Below are 22,109 nucleotides of genomic sequence, written 5' to 3' on the forward strand. Positions count from 1 at the left end.
GCAAAAACTCAATTTTCTCTTTGATCAATTTTCTTTTTTTTTGTTTTTTTTTCCCCCCTCCAATTTAGTACATCAAAGTAAAGAATTAATATTGCACGTTGTCTCGTGTAATTGTAATTAACTTTCAAAACTCGTATATACACAAAATAATAATAATACTAATAATAATAATAATAATCTCTAGAATAAACACTATAGCATTGGACTATTACAATAATTTTAAATAATAATTAATATTACTGTATAATATATATATACACATATATAATAATTATTGTATTTTACGTAGGATGTATAGATACATAATTCCTCTAAATTAATTCACGGTAATTGATAACAGTAATAATTAATACTACCCTTGTTTCCATATATATATATATATATATATATATATATATATATATATATATATATATATATTTCTTCTGTGCACGTTTTTGTAATTGAACTCCTCCTAAACGGCTGGACCGATTTTAATGAAATTTTCTGTGTGTCTTCAGGTAGATTCGATAATGGTTTGGCGTTACAATTCGGTCCAATTTAAGTTGTTTATTTAATTAATTTTTTATTTATAAATTGTTATGCGATAAGTTTATAGGTTGAAGTTAGTCGATATTCGAGTTATAGAAAATATTCGAGTAGATATTCGAAGTTATTCGATCCCCCGACAAGTTGGTGCTGCGATCACATTAAAGAAAATATTTTGTAAATAGCCACATCAACGCGTGGCCGGGGTATCCCTAGTATATTATATATTTAATTTGTATATATTCCTACTTATATTTAATTTTTATATATTCTTAATTATATATACAGGATGATCTGTAACTGTTGGTGGTACCAGCGAAAAGGAAGTGATTCTACATGACAAAAAAATACATCGAAAATATAGAATAAATATATTACGTTTGAGATTTTGTGTTTTCGCGAGAAACGACTTTGAATTTTTGCAAAGTACGACCTTTTTTTGTTAGACCACAGGTCAGTCACTAGTGACTGACGTTCAAAAGTTTTTGTCAATACTAAGTAACGAGTGTGGAATAAAAGAGACTCGTGAACGAGCCTCGTAGATACTAGAGAATAGATACACTATCTACATATATACAGAAATACAATAACGTATTTGAACGTGTTAATTAGATCATCGTTTTGTTGATATAATGTTAACAATTAGCATTGTCATCTAATCCTAATTACTTTACGGTACTATATCACAAAAGTGATTTATATTAGAACAAAAGGATGAGATACCATAGTGGGAGAATCGTACACGTCACGCTTTAATTGATATATCCTATCGTTGTAGAAGCGTATTGTAAATTCATCCAACCCTCCTCCTACCCCCCTTTTCGTATGCTCACAACCAACCAACCAACCAACCAACCAACCAACCAACCAACTAACCCCCTCTTTCCCTTGTCGCACAGAAATCCTATATTTCACAGTCGAAACGCAATGGTTCGGACTTTCATGGAAATGCATTTGATCGATAAACTAGTATTCTTCTCTCTCTCTCTCTCGTTCTCTCTTGCTCTCTTTCTCTTTCTTTCTCACACACTATTTTTCTCGTTTTTCTTTTTTTTTTTTTCATTCTCTTTCTCTCTTATTTTTTATCTATCTCTTTTCATTCTATTTTACTCGTTAAACGAGTACGACTGTAATCCGACGTATTTTTTTTTTTTTTACTCTTTCCAAAAGCAAAACTTCTATTTTCTATTCTTTCTCTAATTTACCCAAACAAACACAGACACACACATACAAATAAACACGTATACACAAAGTAGAATATTTTCTTTTATTTATAATAGAAGCTTTACCTAACTTTCTATTTTAACGTTGATTTTAACGTTGAAATTTATGTTGAAGACAAATAAAAATAAAAAAGAAAAATAAAAAATGTAATATTTAATCAAATGAAATAAAAAAAAAAATATTTATTCAATTAACTTTTGAACATTGTTGTATATACTTTGTTGAATTTTTATTTTCAATTGTTTTATTTTTTTTTTGTTTTTTTTTTTTGTTAAAGAAACAACAATTTACGAATTATTTTTAATAATATCTTTCTTCTGTTTAATTTTTTTGTTGCTTTTTTTCTTTTCGTTAAAACATTTGTATTAATTTTTTTTTTTTTGTTTAATTTTTTATTTCACGATTATAAAAAAAATTTATTTATCCCTTAAGGTACTTAAGATTATTATTATTTTCTAAGTGAAGCATATAAAACGATAGAAGAAGAAGAAAAAGAACAAGAACCCTTTCCTTCGTGTCACAAGTTCGAATTAATCGATGAGGTTCGGTTCAGTGACGGATCAAGAGGCCCCGTGTACCCGGATTAAGTGTACTTAATGCTCGAGTGCTTCTCGACCATACCCCATACCATCCCTCACCCAACTCTCCCACTCTCCTTCCTCACTACCATTCTATCCAATAACACCCCTACCCATTGTTACCAATGCCCATCGAAAATTGCCCAACAAATGGTCCCTTGTCATAAATTTTCTTCTACTATTTCTCATTTAAAACATTAATCATGACACATTATTATTATTTCTTTAAAAAACAAATTTTAATAATAATAATAATAATAATAATAATATAATAAAATAAATATATTTATTATTACAATTATTTTATATATTTTTAATATAATTCATAATTATATAATATATTGTATATATTTATTATTTAAATTATATATATATATATATATATAATGTTATTTATTTCTTTTTTGGTACATTAAAAATTATTTATTAATATTACATAAATTTTAATTTATTATTTTATTAATTCTTACTTATATATGTATTTTGTTTAATTATATTTATATAAAAATATGTAATAGAAATATAAATATACAATATAAAATAAAATATAAATATACAATATAAAATAAAATATAAATAATAAAATATCATGAAAAGTACTTTCTCCGAGGTTTTTTCCGAAAAGTAGTGAGGTTTTTTCCGAAAAGTAGTGAGGTTTTTTTCCGATAAGTCCGTAGGGTCTTTCCGATAAGTTCGTAGAGTCTTTCCGATAAGTCCGTAGGGTTCTTCCGATAAGTCCGTAGAGTTCTACCGATAAGTCCGTAGGGTCTTTCCGATAAGTCCGTAGGGTTCTTCCGATAAGTCTGTAGGGTCTTTCCGATAAGTCCGTAGGATCTTTCCGATAAGTCCGTAGGGTCTTTCCGATAAATCCGTAGGGTCTTTCCGATAAGTCCGTAGGGTCTTTCCGATAAGTCCGTAGGGTCTTTCCGATAAGTCCGTAGGGTTTTTCCGATAAGTCCGTAAATATCTTTACAACGTCATATTTTGATTCACACGAGCCACAATATAACGCGTGACAAAGTACAGTTAGTTTATAAATAAAAAATATAAGAAAAATAAAGAATAATAATAATGATGATTTCATTGACAGTGATAATTAAATCAGCTATTATTATCAAGTAAATTAATATACTTCATGTTGAAAATTTGCGATCACTGTTTGTGAGATAACGGTGATGTATATATATATATATGTGTGTGTGTGTATATTCATGTGTGTGTTTAATAATCCATACGTATTACCGTGTATGTATATAATATAATACGTTGACTATTCCATCTGAATGACATACGATCGCGTGTATAATATGACAACTTGGATAATGGACGGTGGATAGGGATGGAAAAGGGACTCTGAGGTGAGGGGAAAGGGTTTATAACGAGAAATATTAAAGTACCGAAATAACATCCTATTGGATTATGGAAATGACGAGAGGGATGATATCGAGGCTTTTTTCTTTTATAGAAACAAAAAAAGGAAAATAAAAGACATGAACGAAAAAGAAACCCCCAAAAAAATTGGGAAATACAATCATGTTGAAAATAAAAAATAATATATATATATATATATTTATTATGCATGGAATCACGAGATATATTTCGTATGTATATATATATATATATATATATATACTGGGTGTTACAAAATATTTCAGCATAAATTTAAAATAAAATAATTAAAGGTCTTTTTATACTGAAACCATCCCTCAAATTAAACCAACATATTTTGAACTACCCTTTATATATATATATATATTCATGATAAAAATAATAATAATAATAATAATAATTAATTTATAAGATACAAAATATTAATATTAATTTTGTATATGAGTTTATTTACGTGTATCGTAAAAACGTATTTATTTGTTGTTATAAATATTAAATAAATACTTTATGCATCAAAACGATGATATAAAAAGGTCAAACTCTAATATTAATCAAATGATGGAAAATATAAAAAGAAAAGAAAAGAGAGAGAGAAAGAGACACCGATAAGTTATAAAAAAAAAACCTTATAAATATTTATATAAAAACATATTTCGAATAAACATATATACACACACACATACACACACATATATATATATACATAAAATAACTAACGTTAGCTTGAACATTGAATATTAATACATCGAATAAATATAACATTGAAAGTAGGGGTTGGGGGGAAGAAGAGAGGGCTGCAACAACGAGAGAATAACATACGAAATTCAATAGAATTAATTATTCCGTGTTTTTGATATTCGAGAAAATATAATACAATCGATATAAACTAAAAGAGAAAAATAAATGGGCTAGGGGGAAGGGGTGAATGGGGGGTTAAGAGGAAAAAAATAAATAAAATTTTCAATTGATATGAATTCAATGAATCAAATTATTATTTGTTAGTTAACAACCCTTCGCTTTTCAGTTTAATTTCAATGTTTCTCATTCAATTTGGAAAGACATATATATATATATATATATATGTATGTATATAAAGTCTTCGTAATAATTTACAACTTTACCTTTATCTAACCCATATATCATTTTATATATACATGCCCACAAATACATATACACTACTATACATATATATACATATATATGTTTGTGTATCCCTTTATGTGTGAGTATATATGTGTATTTATATTCGTAAAACGTTGGAACAGAAGCAATTTTCCCTTTAACCTCTGCAACTCGCATTAAACTTTCCACTGGCATTTTTCTCTCTCTCTCTCTCTTGTCTCTTTTTTTTAGAATTTTTTCTCCTTTTTTCCTTCCCTTCTTTTTCTTCTTTTTTATTGGTTTTTTTTTTTTATCTGTTTTCTAGTTTTCTATTTTTTTTATTATTTTTATTTGTTTTTGGTCGAGTACATTAATATCAATGCTTTCGAAAAAAAATGTAAGCAGTTTGGGGGTAGCAGGTAAGGGGTGTTCATTACGTAAATTTGTCTTCATTTACTCATCCGTTTTTTCTGTTATTTTTTGTTTTTGTCCGTTTCCCCCACTCTTTTTCTATTTTCCACAACTATCCTATTTTCACCCCCCACTTTCTCATCCTCAACCCACATCTTTATTACTTCGACGTAATTTTCATATTACATAAAAAATCTCCGAAAAAAACATCAGTTTTTCTCGTAATGCTTTCAAAAGTATTTTCAAAGGTACTGCGAAAAGGATGGGTGGTTGGTTGGTGGGGGTGTTGGGTTTTTACTATGAACCTACAGTGGTAAAGCAAAGGTAAGGGCAAAGGGGATGCAACTTGGAAGAAGACACGAGTTGGATAGTATAAAAGAAAAAAAAAAGAGTGGGAAGATGGGGTAGGTGGTGGGGGAAAGAAAAGAAAAGGAAAAAAAGAAATAGCAAAAAGAAAATAGAAAGAGAGGGTAAAAAGCAAGAGTGTATTAAAGAAAGGAAATAGGAGAGTAGTGAAGAAGAGAGTAGAAAGTAGTTGAGGAGGTTGGTTAGAGGTAGGAGGTTAAGGGTAAGTAAAAGAGGGATGTGGGTGGGCTCGATCGATCCGGAAGTAGTGTGTAAACCACCGAACATAATCAAATCCCTCTACCTAAGGTCTTGTTGTTCGCAATTACTCCTACTATCCCTAAAGTGGTGACATAGTTGTTGTTTTCATTTTTTTTTTCATTTCTTACTTTTTCAGGTTTTTTTTCCACTTTTTCAGGTTTTTTTGCTCATTTTCAGGTTTTTTCCACTTTTTCAGATTTCTTTTACTTCTTATTGAATTATTATCATCTTCATCATCATCACCATTATTATTATTATTATTATTATTATTATTCTCCCTTATTATTATTCATGTCAAAATCATGCTTGACAAGAAATAACAAAACAAAATAAGAAAGAAAAAGAAGAAAGAAAAAGAAGAAGAAAACGCGCACTGTGCCTTTTTTTTATTCTCTCTTCGAATTGAACGCTCCTTTTTTGGTTTTTTGTTTCTTCAAGGGGAGGGCAAGAGTAGCAAGGGTGAGTGGGTAGGGGGTGGAAGTAGAAAAGACATCGAACGAGAATAACAGCGAACTTCTCTACTCGTCCTAATTACCGTCGACTCCGCTAATTGCCAACTTTAAATCTCTCCCCCCCCCCCACTCTTTTTCTACCTTCCGCCACCCCCAACCCCCCCTATGCTTTTTACTTTGTATAAACTCATTGACAGTTTTTTATTATACACTGGTAAAAAAAACTCTTCTTCTCATTTATCGTCGTTCTAGTTAAAAACGTTAAACATTATTTTTAATTTTTTCTTTTCTTTTTTTTTTATCTGTTTTTTATGGTCTTCGTTGATCTTGATGTTTTATTATTATTATTATTATTATTGTTGTTGTTGTTGTCGACCAGCGACGAGAGTCTTTTGCTTATTTAAAGTCTTTTTATCGTTCTCCAAATAAAAAAATAAATATATATATATATATATATATATATATATATATATAAAATAAAGATGGGACAAAAATCAACGTAGGGGGAATATATTTCAGAACTTTCGGGTCACCCTCTATATTTCCTGAAAACGTACCCATTGCCCCCATCATCCCCCTTGGAACCCCTTCCTCTCTTTCCCTCCGTTCACCTCTGCTCCCCTTTCACCCCCTTCTTCTCGTCCACCGACTCCTAGTGCTCCAGGGTTTAATCTAACAATGATTTATGCTCCCCCAGTGGCTCTCACTTCTTCTTCCTAGAATTAAAATCGATGAATCATTTTTTTCTATTTGTTTTATCGCAAAATTTATTTATTTATTTTATTGTTATTATTATTATTATTATTATTTTTATTTGAAATGTTCTTTGTGGTTCTTTTTCTTATTTTTCGTATTGTATTTTGAACGTTCTGTTATTTATTATTATTATATATTAAGTGTATAACTTTACTTCCGCTTTTTTCCTACAGATGGCTTCTAAAAAAATGGCGGAGGTAAAGCTATACACTTTGATTTATTTGAATCATATGGTTCTTTTATTTATTTTATGTTTGGTATTTTGAACGTTCTTTTATTTCTACATTAATTAGGTGTATAACTTTGCTTCCATTTTGTTCCTACAGATGGCTTATAGAAAAAAAATGGCGAAAGTACAACTGTACACTTTGGTTTGTTTTAATCCTAGCTTTTGCAATTAATTTAATGACAATCGTTTGATTGAATTGATTAAAATGATTGAAAATAATTGTAAATTAAATTTTGTATTTTTCCGCCATTGTGTTTATTTTATTTTTTTTTTTTGTAAATTTTTGTTTGATATTAGGAATATATTATATCGATGAAAATAAATATGAAAATATAAATGTTGTATACATTTGTTGTACGAATATGTCAGAATAAAACTCTCGACAAATATAAAATATGGCGAATATATGATGGGATGATATTGCACGATAAATGTTAAGAAAAGTGTTGTTTGAGAACCACTGTACCGACATCGGCTACATACATTCTACTGCTCGACTGTACACTTCGTATGAATGTATTATGTTCGCTCGACGAATATGTCAACTGCAGTATCACGAATTTATACGATCTCTCCTAATATTTTTTTATTATTATTTTGCATTACTCTCTACTCAATGCAGACTGTAATAATTTAATAAAAATCTATATACATATATATCTATATATATATATATACATATATTGCATCGAGTTTCGTTATTATATATTTCTATCAAAAGAAACACGAAAATGATAATAATTACTTTTGAATATTGGCTGAGTGCCGAGTTTCCTGTGTTTCGATTATATTTCGAAAAATAAATAAATAGAGGCAACCAATATGAAACGGATATTTCATCCATTGTGAAAATTCTTTTACAAATACCTTTGAAATATATATCTGTATATATATGTATCTATGTATATATGTATATGTATTTTATTATATCGTTTTTCTGATAATACTTTGAAGTATTGGAAATTTATTTCGCAAAATGAAATTAATCAATAAACAATAATAATAATAATAATAATAATATATATAATAACAAAAAAAATTAATTCAGCCCTTAAAACTTACTTTAATTACTTAATATTACTTAATATAGGAAATATGACTTTTTTTAAGATTCAATCATAATAAATAAATTAAAATAAATATTATCAATATTAATAATAAATTTTTTCAATAAAATAAAATTTATTTTAATTTATTTATGAATAAATTCTATTGACAGAAATGAGTCTTTCAAGTTAAACAAGTCTTAAATATAAATACTTCCTATAACGATCACTAACGAGAACTTGTTTGTTCGATATCTTTCGACCTTGAGAATAATGAGATATCTGATTGGGAATTATGGTCAGAGAGTAGATTTGTTCTGATTCAAACGAGATGTTTTAGCAGATAATCGTTCGAATGGTACAATGAATGTTCAAGTATCTCATATTCCTATTGAAATTTTGATACATTTGTATGAAATGTAAATATCTATACGAATTTCATATAATATGCATATACATAGATACATTTTGTGTGAGTGTATGAAAATGGGGTGGTTCTACAAAGAGGGGTAAGAGGAAGACATTTTTATATTATAAAATGAATTCATAAAATTTGTTTATAAAGTTTGGTAATTGAAAAATCTTTACGTAGTTGCATACACACACACGCACACAAAACAACTACAAGTAACATATATATATGTTATTATTAAATAATAATTAATAACTTAATATTTAATTTTTAAATTATATCACACAATTTTTGTAATTATTAAAATTACAAAAATAATATCAATCTAAATAAATATATATTAAGATTACAAAAATAACGTAAATCTAAATTAATAAATATTAAAATTACAAAAATAATGTAAATCTAAATAAATATATATTAAAATTACAAAAATAATGTAAGTACAAATTAATAAATATTAAAATTAGAAAAATAATATAAATCTAAATAAATATATATTGAAATTACAAAAATAATGTAAATATAAATTAATAAATATTAAAATTATAAAAATAGTATATTATATAATATATATATATATATATATATATAATATTTAAAATTAATATAATTAAATTATAAAATAATATAAATATATTAATAAGTATAATTAAGTCAACAAAAATAATATAAATATAAATTAAGTGTAATTAAAATTGTAAAAATAATATATCACATATATGTTTAAACTAAAAAGAAACGAAAAAAATAGATAGATAAATAGATAGATAGTTAGATAAATATATAAAAGTAAAGACAGACAGAGAGAGAGAGAGAGAGGATGTAATTAATTTTTCACAGTAGAAAGTTTTGCGATAGTGGAAAAATAGCTTATCTCTCCAGAGTATACTTTTCGAGTTACACGCGAATCTTTCGAGCATCATCATATCCTCTTTCTGCTTTATTATAACCTCACTTTTTTCTTTTTTTTTTCTTTCTTTCTTTCTTTCTTTCTCTCACACTTTTTTCTCTTTATCTTTTTCTCTTTCTCTTTTGAACACGATCTCACGTTAAACGGGGACGTTCTCTTGTTATTTACGATAAAAATATTTTCCAATTAAATATAAAAACATTAATAATTATAAAAACAGGAAAGAATAAAAAAAAAAAAAACATGGAACGGCCCAGCTCTCTCGTTCGCGTCCTACGCGAGAAAGTAAACGAATTTACGGGTGGTGTACGAGCTGTATTTTTAACAAAATATTTTTCTTTCTTTTTTTTTGTTGTTTTTTTTTTTTTTTTTTTTTTAACATTTTAGATTGACGCAACAGCAGCAACAGCAGCAGTGGTAGTAACTCTCTGACGTTATTAAATTGTGGATTTTAAATCTCAATCATTAAATTGGGTTATTGGACCATTTTTTTTATTTTTTTTTTTTATTTTTTTCAGAAAAAGAACGAAAGAGAAAATAATAATACAGCGTTTCTGTACGTTTGATAAAGTAAATCGGTTTAAATTAATTCGCATAATAGATTTTTTTTTTTTTATATTTCTCTTACGTTTCATCGTTTTTAAATAAATAATATATTTTATTACACATGTATGTGTATTTGTATATATATATATATAAAAAATCTAAAAAATTAATAATCTAAATATTAATAAATTAAAATTTGAAATATTTTTATTTATAAATCATATATATATATATTTTAATATATTGGGATCACTAGCATTTGACTACGCTACCTGATGACTAAATTCAAAAATACAGTAGACAGGTCAAATTGCTTCGTCACGTGGGATCTCTTGCACTTGAATACGCTTCCTGGCGGCTAAATTCAAAAATACAGTAGATAGGTCGAATTGCTACACCACGCCACTGCCAGAGATCCCAATATTTTATTATAATATTGTTTTTAATTAAAATAAAATACACAATATATATACATGTTCAAGATAATACAAAGATAAGAAAAATAAATTTAAAAATAACACAATCGTGATAATATAACTAAAACAAAACAAAAAAACAGTTTTTTTAACTCAACATTTTCAATCTTCTGATTTCCCATTAACGTCTCCATATATACATACCAATATATATATATATATATATATATATATGAACGTTAATGAGAAATCAGTAGATTGAATATATATATATATAATATACACAAACAAACATGATATTTGACGTTCTCATAGATACGTATGTATTAGTGAAATTGATAGGTTATCAGTGTGTTTAGGGTTCGTGTGAATCGCCATAGCAACGTCTGAATACATTTCCACTTTGATTCGACGAAGTGTACGAGAGTGAGAAAGAGAGAGAGTGAGAGAGAGAGAGAGAGAGAGAGAGAGAGAATGGGACTAAAAGGGGTTGGGAAGGGGGGAGGAGGAACTATTGAGAGGGTGCTGAGTGCATCCTAGGAGTGTTGAAGGTGGTTATGGTGGTAGTAGTAGTAGTAGTAGTAGTGGTAAGGGGATAAAAGGAACAAGAGGTGGAAGAGAAAAGGGATGGAAGGGGGTGTTGTGGGGCTAGAGTCACATACCAATGTTAACATCGAAGAGTGGGGGTGGGATGGGGTGGGGGTGGGGGGAGTACATACATCGGTTTATTTCTATCAACACGTGGCACACACAGTGTGCTTTTACTCCTCGTGCTTTATCGTTATATCGACGAACTGCATTTCCCCCCTCACCCCATTCCCCACTCATCCCCCCATCCCCCGCCTACTCATCAGGAATCTTCTCCCCTCTCATCGACACACACACACATATATGTAAAGGTAGAATGTGTTGAGAGAAAGTTAAAAAAGTTTAAATGATGCTTCTTGGGTAGAAGGAGAGTTTTGCTGCTTTTGCTTCTGCTGCTTCTGCTGCTCGTCTTTTCCTTTTATTTTTTATCTTTCTTCTACCTCTTCTTTTTTACCTCTTCCTTTTATTCTTCTTCTTTTTCTTTTTCTTTTTCTTTTATTTTAACGTCTTCGTTTTATTCCTTCTTCTTTTTCTTCTTATTTTTACTCGTTTGAATATGAAAAGTAAGTAAACGTAATTTGACGTAATTGCTCTGGTTATTCAAGAATATATTTTTAAGAAAAAAAAAATGAATGAATGAATGAAATAAAAAATAGAAAAAAAAACATTAAAATGAAGTTAATAAAAAATTAATTTTATGATCATCATCGTCTTCGGTAAACTTTCAAGACTTTTTCTGTTTTTTCTTTTCTTTTCTGTTCTCTTACCTCTCTCTTCCTTCCTTTTCTTGTTCACAAAAGTTTTGTTTCGAAGTTTTGATATTTAAATTAAGAAATAAAATTAAAAAAAAAAAAAAGAAAGGAAGAGATGGGTTAGAAGAAGAAAAGAAAACAAAAAATATTATTATAAGATAAAGATATAAATGAAAACAACATTATCATCATCGTAATGAAAGTGTTTTTCTTCTTTTGCATTTTTTTTTTTTTTTTTTTTAGGTTAAGTATGAATACAATGTCTACGATGCGAAAATTTTGAAATCCAATATGGAGTCGTGTAATCACAATTTTCTAGAGTAAAATATAAAATGAAAAGATGATGGAAAAGAAGAAACAAATTATTATTGTAAGATGAAGATGTAAATGAGATACTTGTTGTCATTGTCACCATCTTGAAATTGTTTTTCTTCTTTTGCATTGCTTTTTTTTTTTTTTTAGGTTAAGTATGAATATATAATACTTACGATTCAAACATTTTGGGAATTCATGATTCCTCCATATAATCAGATCGTGTAACTAAATTTTAAAGGGTTGAAGAAATTTAAAGTAAACGTACAAAATTCCATGGCATGGGGTGATACGAGTTGAAAATTCATTCAAAACCAGTTTGGCAACGCTACGAGTGTAATATGTCTGTGAGTTTATGAGAAAGATTGTGAGAGAAGATATTATTAGTGTTAGAGTCTCTCTCTCTCTCTCTATATATATATTCTCAGAATGTTACGAAAATTTTTTGTCCTTGGATAAAAGGACAAAAAAATATTCAAAAAAAAAAGAAAAAATCCTTCATAAGATGAATGAAATTTTTGAAATTAAATTTGAGGTTATTTTTCACACAAATCTCCTAGACAAAAATAAATCGTTAACATTGATTAATAAATTATTGTAAAATTATAAAAATTGATATATGTCAAAATGAAAAAAAAAAAATAAAAAAACAATTAAGAAAAAATATGAAACCCCAAATTTGAAAACCCCATATTATCATAATTCTATTATATAAAATAGAAAAATAGAAAAATAAATCAATGTGTGCGTGTGTGTGTGCTTGGTGTAAAATTAATTAATAAAAAGAAAATAAAAATCAAAGAAAACAATAAAAAAACTATTATAAGAAAGAGAGAGAGAGAGATATCTAACACCGTGTGTGTGTGTGTGTGTGTGTGTGTATTACTCCCATCATACCCCCATCTTCTTTCATTTAGGCGATAAATAAATCGGAGAAGGAGTGGTCTCACGTATGGGATAATAAAATAAAGAGAAAGAAAGTTTTAGTAGTTGAGTGAAGTTGTAGTAGTAGTAGTGATTGGTAGCGGTTGAGATAGTGATGGTAGTAATGGTAGTAGTAGTGGTTATGGTGGTGATATGGTGGTAGAGTGTTAGAGGAGGGAAGGATTTATAGACGGTAATAATTGACGGTAACATCACGAACGAGAGTGTAACACACAAGACATGTTGGAAAATGAGAGGGGGAGTAATACCATACATGTGATGATGATGTGTGTTATATGTGTACATATATACACAAATACAAATATATATACATGTATTTACGTGTGTTGCTCATATAAACAAATACAAATATATATGTTTCCATGTATGCGTATATGTACTAATATAATATATACAAATACAAAATACAGAAATACAAAATACTTTACAAATATAAAATACAGAAATACAAAATATAGAAATATAAAATACAGAAATACAAAATATAGAAATATAAAATAATATACAAATACGAAATACAGAAATGCGAAATACAAAAATGCAAAATACAGAAATACAGAAATACAGAAATACAAAATACAGAAATACAAAATACAGAAATACAAAATACAGAAATACAAAATACAGAAATACAAAAATGCAAAATACAGAAATACGAAATACAGAAATACAAAATAATATATAAATACAAAATACAGAAATACGAAATACAGAAATACAAAATAATATATAAATACAAAATACAGAAATACAAAATATAGAAATACCAAAATACACAAACACCAAAATACAGAAATACAAATACCAAAATACACAAAAATACAAAATAATATATAAATACAAAATAAAGAAATACGAAATAATATACAAATACCAAAATACACAAATACAAAATACACAAATACCAAAATACACAAATACAAAATACAGAAATACCAAAATACACAAAAATACAAAATAAAGAAATACGAAATAATATACAAATACCAAAATACACAAAATATATATATATATATATAAATTACTTATAAATGCTAATATAAAAATACAAATATATATGTATATACATATCTGTATATATTTACGTTGAAGAAGAGGGATGGAGATCTACGTAAAATGATGTTGGTATTAGTGCGTTGAAGTGCATTCGCGTGAACTGTATACGATATATACATATGCATGCAACACAGAGGAGTGGCTTGACTTCTCTATTAAAGAAGGCCTCCTGGCTCATCGGTTTCGTCATACATACAAAAGATCAACGACCTTTCTCTCTTTCTCTCTCTTTCTTTCATTCTTTCTTTTCAACTCTGATACGATGCTTTGCCTTCTCTCTCTCTCTCTCTCTCTCTCTCTCTCTCTCTCTCTCTCTCTGTCCTTTCATTATTTTTCTTTATGGTCTCCTCTTCTTTTTCTTCTTCTTCATGTTCATCTTCATCTTCAAGATTTGTTGCTTTGACTGACGGCATAACCTAAAAAAAAAAAAAAAGAAAAGAAAAATATTTAACGGTCGAAGAAAAAACATTAGAATAAAAATAGAATGGTTGATGAAGTTTAAACGAGAGAAATAAAAAGAAAAGAAAGAAAAATGGAAAGAAATTATGGGGTTGTTGTTGTTGTTGTTGTTGTTGTAGTAGTCCTTGTTATTATTTTATTTACTTCATTTATATTTTATATTTTTATTTCATCATCATTATCCTTTTATTTCTTCGAAAGTGTATTTTTCGTTTTATCCCGAATATATTCCCTTCATTTTCCATGTTCCTTCCTCTCTTTTAAAAAGTTTCTATGTTTTTAGATTCACTGGAGCATGCGGGAGAAAAAGAGAAAAAGTAGTAGAGGAGGAAGAGAAAGAGAGAGAGAGAGAGAGAGAAAAAAAATAAAAGAAAAAAAGAAAGAAAAAAAGAAAAAAAGGGGGAGATAAGTTGAGTAAAAAGAGAGGGAAATATACGAGGAGTTGCGTGGAAGAGTAGGGGGAAGTATAGGGAGGATTAGGGGAGTGAGGAAAGGGTGGAAGAAGAGTGGGAGCAGGTAGAATAGCGAACAGAAAGAATACAGTAGGAGAGGGGGGGAGTGCTTATCGGTGATGTAGTAGTTATGTAGGTGTCTATGTGTTAGAGGGACAAAGCTTGGATGAGCACGAAGCTAAAAGATGAAAGTATAACCCGGGCAACAGTGGCTCCCAAATTGCTAGCGTTCTATTATATTCCACGTATGGACAAACTACTCCTCCTCCTCCTCCTCCTCCTCTTTGTATGAAAAAAAAAAAATATATATATATTTTTATCGTGATAAAAAAACATGTCACCACCCACCACCACCATCTCTCTTTTTTTATGAAATAAAATTCATTTGATATTATTTTCATTTTATTCGCAAAAAAAAAACAGTATCTCAATTGATTTTTATATTTTTATTTTATTTTTATTTTTATTTTATTTTATTTTATTTTATTTTATTTTATTTTATTTTATTTTTTATTATGTAAACATGTTACAGTCATTTACGAAATAAATTCAATTCCGACGAATATTATATTTTATATTCACTGACTGTGTTGTATCGATTTATTTCGCTTTTTCTTTGTTTTATTTCATTTTATATTAATTAATCGTGTTCGGCGGCAGAGGCAGCGGCAGCGGGAGCGGCCATTTTGAAAATTAATTCATCCCAACGGATATTATATTTATTTTATTCACAAATAGAAATTCTGAACTCATACTATAATAATTTGATTTTAATTTTAATTTTAGTATTACTTATTGATTTATCTTTTCTTTTTTTTTCTTTTTTCGTGAATTATTTTGCAAAGAATTATAAATTTGTCTGCTTTTTAATATTCACATATTATTTGATTTATTTTGAGGTTATGAAGATAGTTAAGAAAACGGAAGTAGTAGGGGGTAGGGAAGGAATATCGGGAGGGGGTATGGGGAGGGGGAAGTTCTTTATTTATACGTTCGTGTTGGGTTGGGGAATGGCTCGAAATTTAATGTATCTAACGAACATAAAGATAAACTTTGTAATTACGACGTTGCGATGAGGCATCCGTTATGGTAAATAAATTATTCTCCAAGCGAAATGGATAACGATCCGTTAGAGAGTTATAATAATATAAAGTTACATTTATAATCATGTATCTAACTATAAACACTGATTATTATCGGCGCTACTAATATAATCTCGTGTTATTTTCTTAGAGTTTGATAGAAATATTTAATACATGTCGGTAAAACTCGTTTTCTGGGCCTCAGTTGGTAAATCAAATTAATTACCGACTTGAATGTAGGTAAAGAAGGAATGTTTAATGTCAACAGCATTGATTATATCTTTTAATATTTTTTTTATCAAAGAATATGAAAAAAGTTATATAGAAGGTTTTTGTACAATAATTCATTTTAGTTAGCACCGGGACCACCAGTGGGCGATAGTAGGCTATTTTTTTGATAATATTGTACTGTCATCGTGTTAAGTACCTACTACCGCCCACTGGTGTTCTCAATGCTAACTAATAGGATGAATTTTTCTTTTTTTACAGGAAAAATGAATTTTCGAAATTGCAAATTTGTTGGTTTTATGCTGTTTATCTTCATTGATAAAATATTCTATTAAATAATATATGATTTATTGTTCAATTAAATCAAATATTAATTTCTAATGTCAATGTTATCGTAATAAAAATTATAATTAACAAACGTACCTTTTGTTTTTTTGTTTTTTACAGGACGAAGTACTGACAATTTCGGAAAAAGTAGTCGTTCGTGTTCACGATTTGGTTACTTGGTTATCACCATCATTGGAATGGTCTTGGGGTCGAGAAATTTTCAAACCAAGTTCACCAACCCCAACATCCTCTCCGGAAAGTAGTCCACCAAGATACGAAATTCCTCAGCCTCAAGTGTTGACTGATCCAGGGATCGATTTTTCTGACGTTGACAAACAACAGAAAGAATACGAGAGCAATATTAATTCATCGAAAAAATCCGATTGCGATGGTCAAACCAAAGTGGTTGTTCTTTCGTATCCGAGGTATTGTAGATATCGAGCCCTTTTAAGAAGATTGGAAGGAGCGGAACCGTCGTGGCTTTGTTCTTCGATTGCTGCTGCCCTTGGTGGTTTTACGGCTACACCTGGAACACGTGTATTGTTCTGTAGAGACACTTTCGATTATCCGGATTTGGAAACACACGAATTACTTTGCAATCATTTAGGTAAAGTTCACTTATTTTTATTTTTGTATTTTTTAATGAATATAAATTTATCCATTTTGTTTTTCTTTTTTTTTTATTGTCGATAAAGAGAAACATTTATCAGCACTTTAATATTTCCGATTGATTTTGAATAATAATTATAGTTCGTATATACGCGGGCTATTTACGATGATTGTGTAACTTTTCCATTGGTATAAGTCATAATATAAATGAAATGTAAATTATTATTGAAAAATATAGATTGAATTCAATGCATAAATAAATAATAAATAAAGTCCATTTACTATTATTATTTATTCACTTTTATATACGCTTATTCTTTGTCTATTTATCATGAAGATATGATAATAATTTGGTTACACCATTTTTACAAGAAATAGATTAATGCTAAAAATAATATTATTATTATTTTTTTTTTTTTTATAATAAAAATTATTCAACATTCTATTATTGGCTTATTTCAAAAAATATTGTACCGATTTGACTAATGCAGTGTGAGAATTGTCGATTGTTTTTTCGAACAATGGCGTTGGTTAAACGTTCAGATGGTTAACTGATGATACAAATGATAAGCGCATTTTGTTTTCTTTTTTCTCAGTAAAAATAATTATTTTTAAGTAATATGTTTCTTCTGTTTTTTTTTTTTTTTTTTTTTTTTTTCCACTTAAAACTTATGAACTGAAATGAATTTACTTAAATTAAAATTAGTCTCAAACGGAATGGCAACGAATAAAGTTGGTGATGTTTCTGTATTGAAAGTAAAACTTTTTAGTCAAATTAGTGATTAATTTAGAATACAAAAATTAATAAATAAAAGAAGGTTAACCTGTAAGGTTTGGTCAACGTGATTGAACAATGAAAAAACAAAAATTTACGATTACAAAGAACGATTTATTTGATATCGAGTTTTTAATCATAATATTTTATTGTTTTATTCGAATTACTATGACGGAAAACAATTAGCATATTTTACTCGTACGATTAAGAATTCTAACCTAATTTACTTTAAGCAATGACTGTGTCTAAAGTTTAGTTGTATATCACGGATTGATTAGTTGAAAAGTATAAAAAGTTTATCGTACAAAATTAAGAAATTAAAAGTTTCAAATTTAAAATTATTACAAAATTTTGTTAACGAGGATTGTTAGATATTTTTTCAAAAAAACGTTATGCCAATTGTTATGAAGATTTGTAAAAATCAAATAAGTTATTTGAAAATATCCGATGAAAAAGTTACCAATATGGTTTTACGTAAATGTGAGTTGGAGTTTATTTTATCGACAATTTTTTTTTTTATTAAAAAATTATATACAAAACGTTAATTGTGAAATTTGTTTAGTTGAACAAATCACGTTAAAGTTTGGCACCAACACTTAGCTTTTTTTGTTGGCTTTTTTTTTTAAACATTTTACATGTTTAGTAATAAAGCGTGTTATACTTTAACTTAGTTTTTATAAGTTAAATTGAAAAAGTTAAGTACAAATTAAAAGTTACTCTCTTTGTCCGTTAAATTATAAAATATAAATTTGTACAGCAGTTGTTTTTTGCTGCAATTTGTATAATTTTACAAAATGGCGGCAATTCAAAATAATATTTCGAACGATAAAAATGAATTAAAAATTTGTGGTTAATTTTTATCAATGAAAAAAACAACAAATGTAATATTTTGTGCTATGAAAAATTAAATTAATAAAAAACAAAATGATAAATCAGTTGTATTGTGTTGGGTCATCTTCATATTGAAATGAACATTTTCAGCGCCTAAATTGAAAGGACGGCCACGAAGGAAACGTAAAAAGCGAAGTGCATCACCGGGTGAATCTAGCAACGAGAGTGAAGCATCGGTTGCATCATCGTCAAAATGTGCATCGACAAATTCAAACAACCAACAATTGGTACCAGCTCCTGTTGGAAGGCCACCATCATCGGCTGTACGACGAAGCGAACGGAAAACCAGTGCCGAAGAAAAGAAATTCATGGTCGATGTACAAACTTTTATGAGTTCTCGGGGTACACCAGTTGGAAAGATGCCATTATTGGGATACAGACAAAGTTTGTATACTTTTGTAATATTTATTTTATTTTATTATTATAATTCTTTGCACTGTTGTATTTATATTATACATACAATGGGACTTTATTTGAAAATTTGTCAAGATTAATTAATTTAATAAAATTACTTTTATTTATAAATTAATTGTAAATAAAATATCACACTAATCTGATAGTGCAAAGGACTATTAAATGATAATTAAAAAAATTGTTAAAAATAAATCGTTGAAAATAAATGTAATAATTATTTACAAATTTTCTTTTCACAGTCGATCTGTTCCTATTTTACACAAAAGTACAGACACTCGGTGGATACGATTCCGTTAGTGCCGGAAGACTTTGGAAAACCATTTACGACGATATTGGTGGTAATACTGGATCCACTAGCGCAGCAACCATAACTCGTAGACATTATGAAAGGTAGGATTGTTAATAGTAGTCTCCTTGAGCACAAATTCAAGTGATTATCTAAAATAATAAATTTCAATATTTGTTTTAGGTTGCTTTTGCCTTATGAAAGGTATCAGAGAGGTGAAGAACCCAAAGTGAGATTAACACATGGAAGACGTACGAAAACGAGTAGTATATCTGAAAGTCCAGTGGATGAGGGTCAAGAAACAAGTGACTCTCGTTCTTCGGGGACACCACCATTGGTTGAAACACCTCCTGTAAACACTTCTCCACCTTTGCAACCAGTTTTATCAACAACGGTAATGGCACTAACTTTGTATTTCAAATAAATGATTTAATATAATTGATTTTATGATTACTAATTGAAAATTTGATATTCCAGTCATTTCCATCAAACGAGAAACCAAAATCAGAGAACGTCGGGAAAACATCCTCTTTGCGTAGCGTGAGAGTGAAACCAGAACGTCTCAAATCATTGAATACGATAATAGCTAACAATACACCACCTACTAGCCAGCAAAGTAACCAACTGCCAAGTCCTCCACCGTCATCGAACACACCAATCTCAACTCCAAGTAGTACACCTTCAACGACGCCCACGATCGTCACCGGTAATCAAAGTGTTCTTGAACGTCAGTTAAATAGTCCACTCGTGTCACAGCAAGTACCACCGTCCTGTTCGTCTCCAGGATTACCAGTGAGCACAGTAGCCATGAATGCGTCTACGGTAGTTACGTTGACACCACCACCTGAAAAAGACATGAAAGAGATTAAATTAGATCCTAAGCAAACGACTCTGTTGGCACAGGGTAAAGAAAACATACCTTTGTTCGGTGAGAAACCAATATTTACGGAGAAGGCGATAGTCGTCCCGCCAAGATCACCGGAAGTGATTGATCTCGAAACAGAAAGTGATACGAGTAGGGATAAAATAATAATACCAAGTTTTAAGAAGCGAAAGTTGGAAATTTTACGAGAAGGTGGTCTCGAAGTTACCGCTGTTGAACTTGATTCGCGACCTAGTGTGATCCAGAGCAGCTTGACACCGACCCCACCATCAACCAAACCCGAGGAGAAGTTGCCTTCTTCGCCTTATCCACTTTCTGTTACACCTAGTTCTGTGCCGAAGCTTATCTCCGTCACTGTCACACCTGATATAGGACATATGTTGCCATCACCTCAGGAAAATAATCAGACCAATCATCATCACCATCAGCAGCATCTGCAGCCGCATCCGCAGCCGCATCCGCAGCCGCAGCCGCAGCAGCATCAGCAACAACAGCAACAACAGCAACAACAGCAACAACAGCAACAACAGCAACAACAGCAGTTGCAGCAACAGCAGCAGCAGCCACAGCAGCCTCGGTTTCAATCCCAAGGAAAACAACAACATCCCGTCCATTATAATAACAATAATAGTACGACGAACAACAACATCAATAATAGTACGACGAATAGTAAAGTTATTAATCTTGGTAGTTCGAACAATGCTGGATTATTGCAATTGTATGCGAATGCCAATATGGTACCAGGATCGACTACGCAAATGGTTAATAATTCCAATCATCGTTTTGTACCACCGAACGTTCCTAACGGGAGAATAATATTACCGCCGAAGGTTACGCAATCGAGGTCAATTTTCGCGCACAACGAAAAAACAGTATACGGAAATCCAAAAGACGTTCTTATATCTCCAAGGTATCGTCCCCTACATCAGCAGCGGATACAGCCACATACGATTTGTAACAACAGTGACTACAGTGGAAATAGCGGAGTTCTCGATCTAACTCAAAAGCCAACTGAAAAGGCTACTTTTTCGAGGCCGAGTCTCGAGATTGTTAGGGTACCTGTAGTGCCGAGGCCTAATCCGCTCAATTTAGAAATGAGGAAATCACCGACGATCAAAGATAAACCAATGGAATGTACGATAAAACGAGGCACGTTTCCAAATTATCAATCAGTTCTTGATAGTCGGACTATGGCATCGAATAATTTAGAAATCACGTTAGTCAATCCTAAGCAAAAAACTAATTATAACGGTGTAGTACCGTCTCACGTGCAAATACCGAGCCCACCTAACAGAACTAATAATCATTATCATTCGGTAGCACAAAGGAGACAAATGAACGGTAAATATTGTGGAAGAAACGAACCAGTCTCACCTTATACACCTAGGAAACAACCCACGCATCCCGTAATACCCAATGTACCTAATTTAAATCATCTGAATA

The 22,109-nt window shown here is 29.6% G+C and overlaps 1 protein-coding gene across 2 annotated transcripts in view; it reads left to right on the plus strand.

Moving 5' to 3' along the window:
- LOC107071669 (uncharacterized) overlaps positions 1-22,109 on the plus strand; it is a 186,779-nt gene that overhangs the window by 159,214 nt on the left and 5,456 nt on the right. For both annotated transcript variants that reach the window (XM_015330855.2, XM_089176534.1), the window contains exons 4-8: positions 16,929-17,415; positions 19,174-19,467; positions 19,737-19,887; positions 19,967-20,177; positions 20,261-22,109. The exon at positions 20,261-22,109 is cut by the window's right edge and continues 5,456 nt beyond it. In XM_015330855.2, coding sequence (XP_015186341.2) covers positions 16,929-17,415; positions 19,174-19,467; positions 19,737-19,887; positions 19,967-20,177; positions 20,261-22,109 — 2,992 coding nt within the window. The remainder of the gene's footprint in view (positions 1-16,928; positions 17,416-19,173; positions 19,468-19,736; positions 19,888-19,966; positions 20,178-20,260) is intronic.

Source organism: Polistes dominula, unplaced genomic scaffold, assembly GCF_049000335.1.
Source record: "Polistes dominula isolate Pdom_NZ unplaced genomic scaffold, Pdom_raw_medaka contig_25, whole genome shotgun sequence".
NCBI classification, from domain to species: domain Eukaryota; kingdom Metazoa; phylum Arthropoda; class Insecta; order Hymenoptera; family Vespidae; genus Polistes; species Polistes dominula.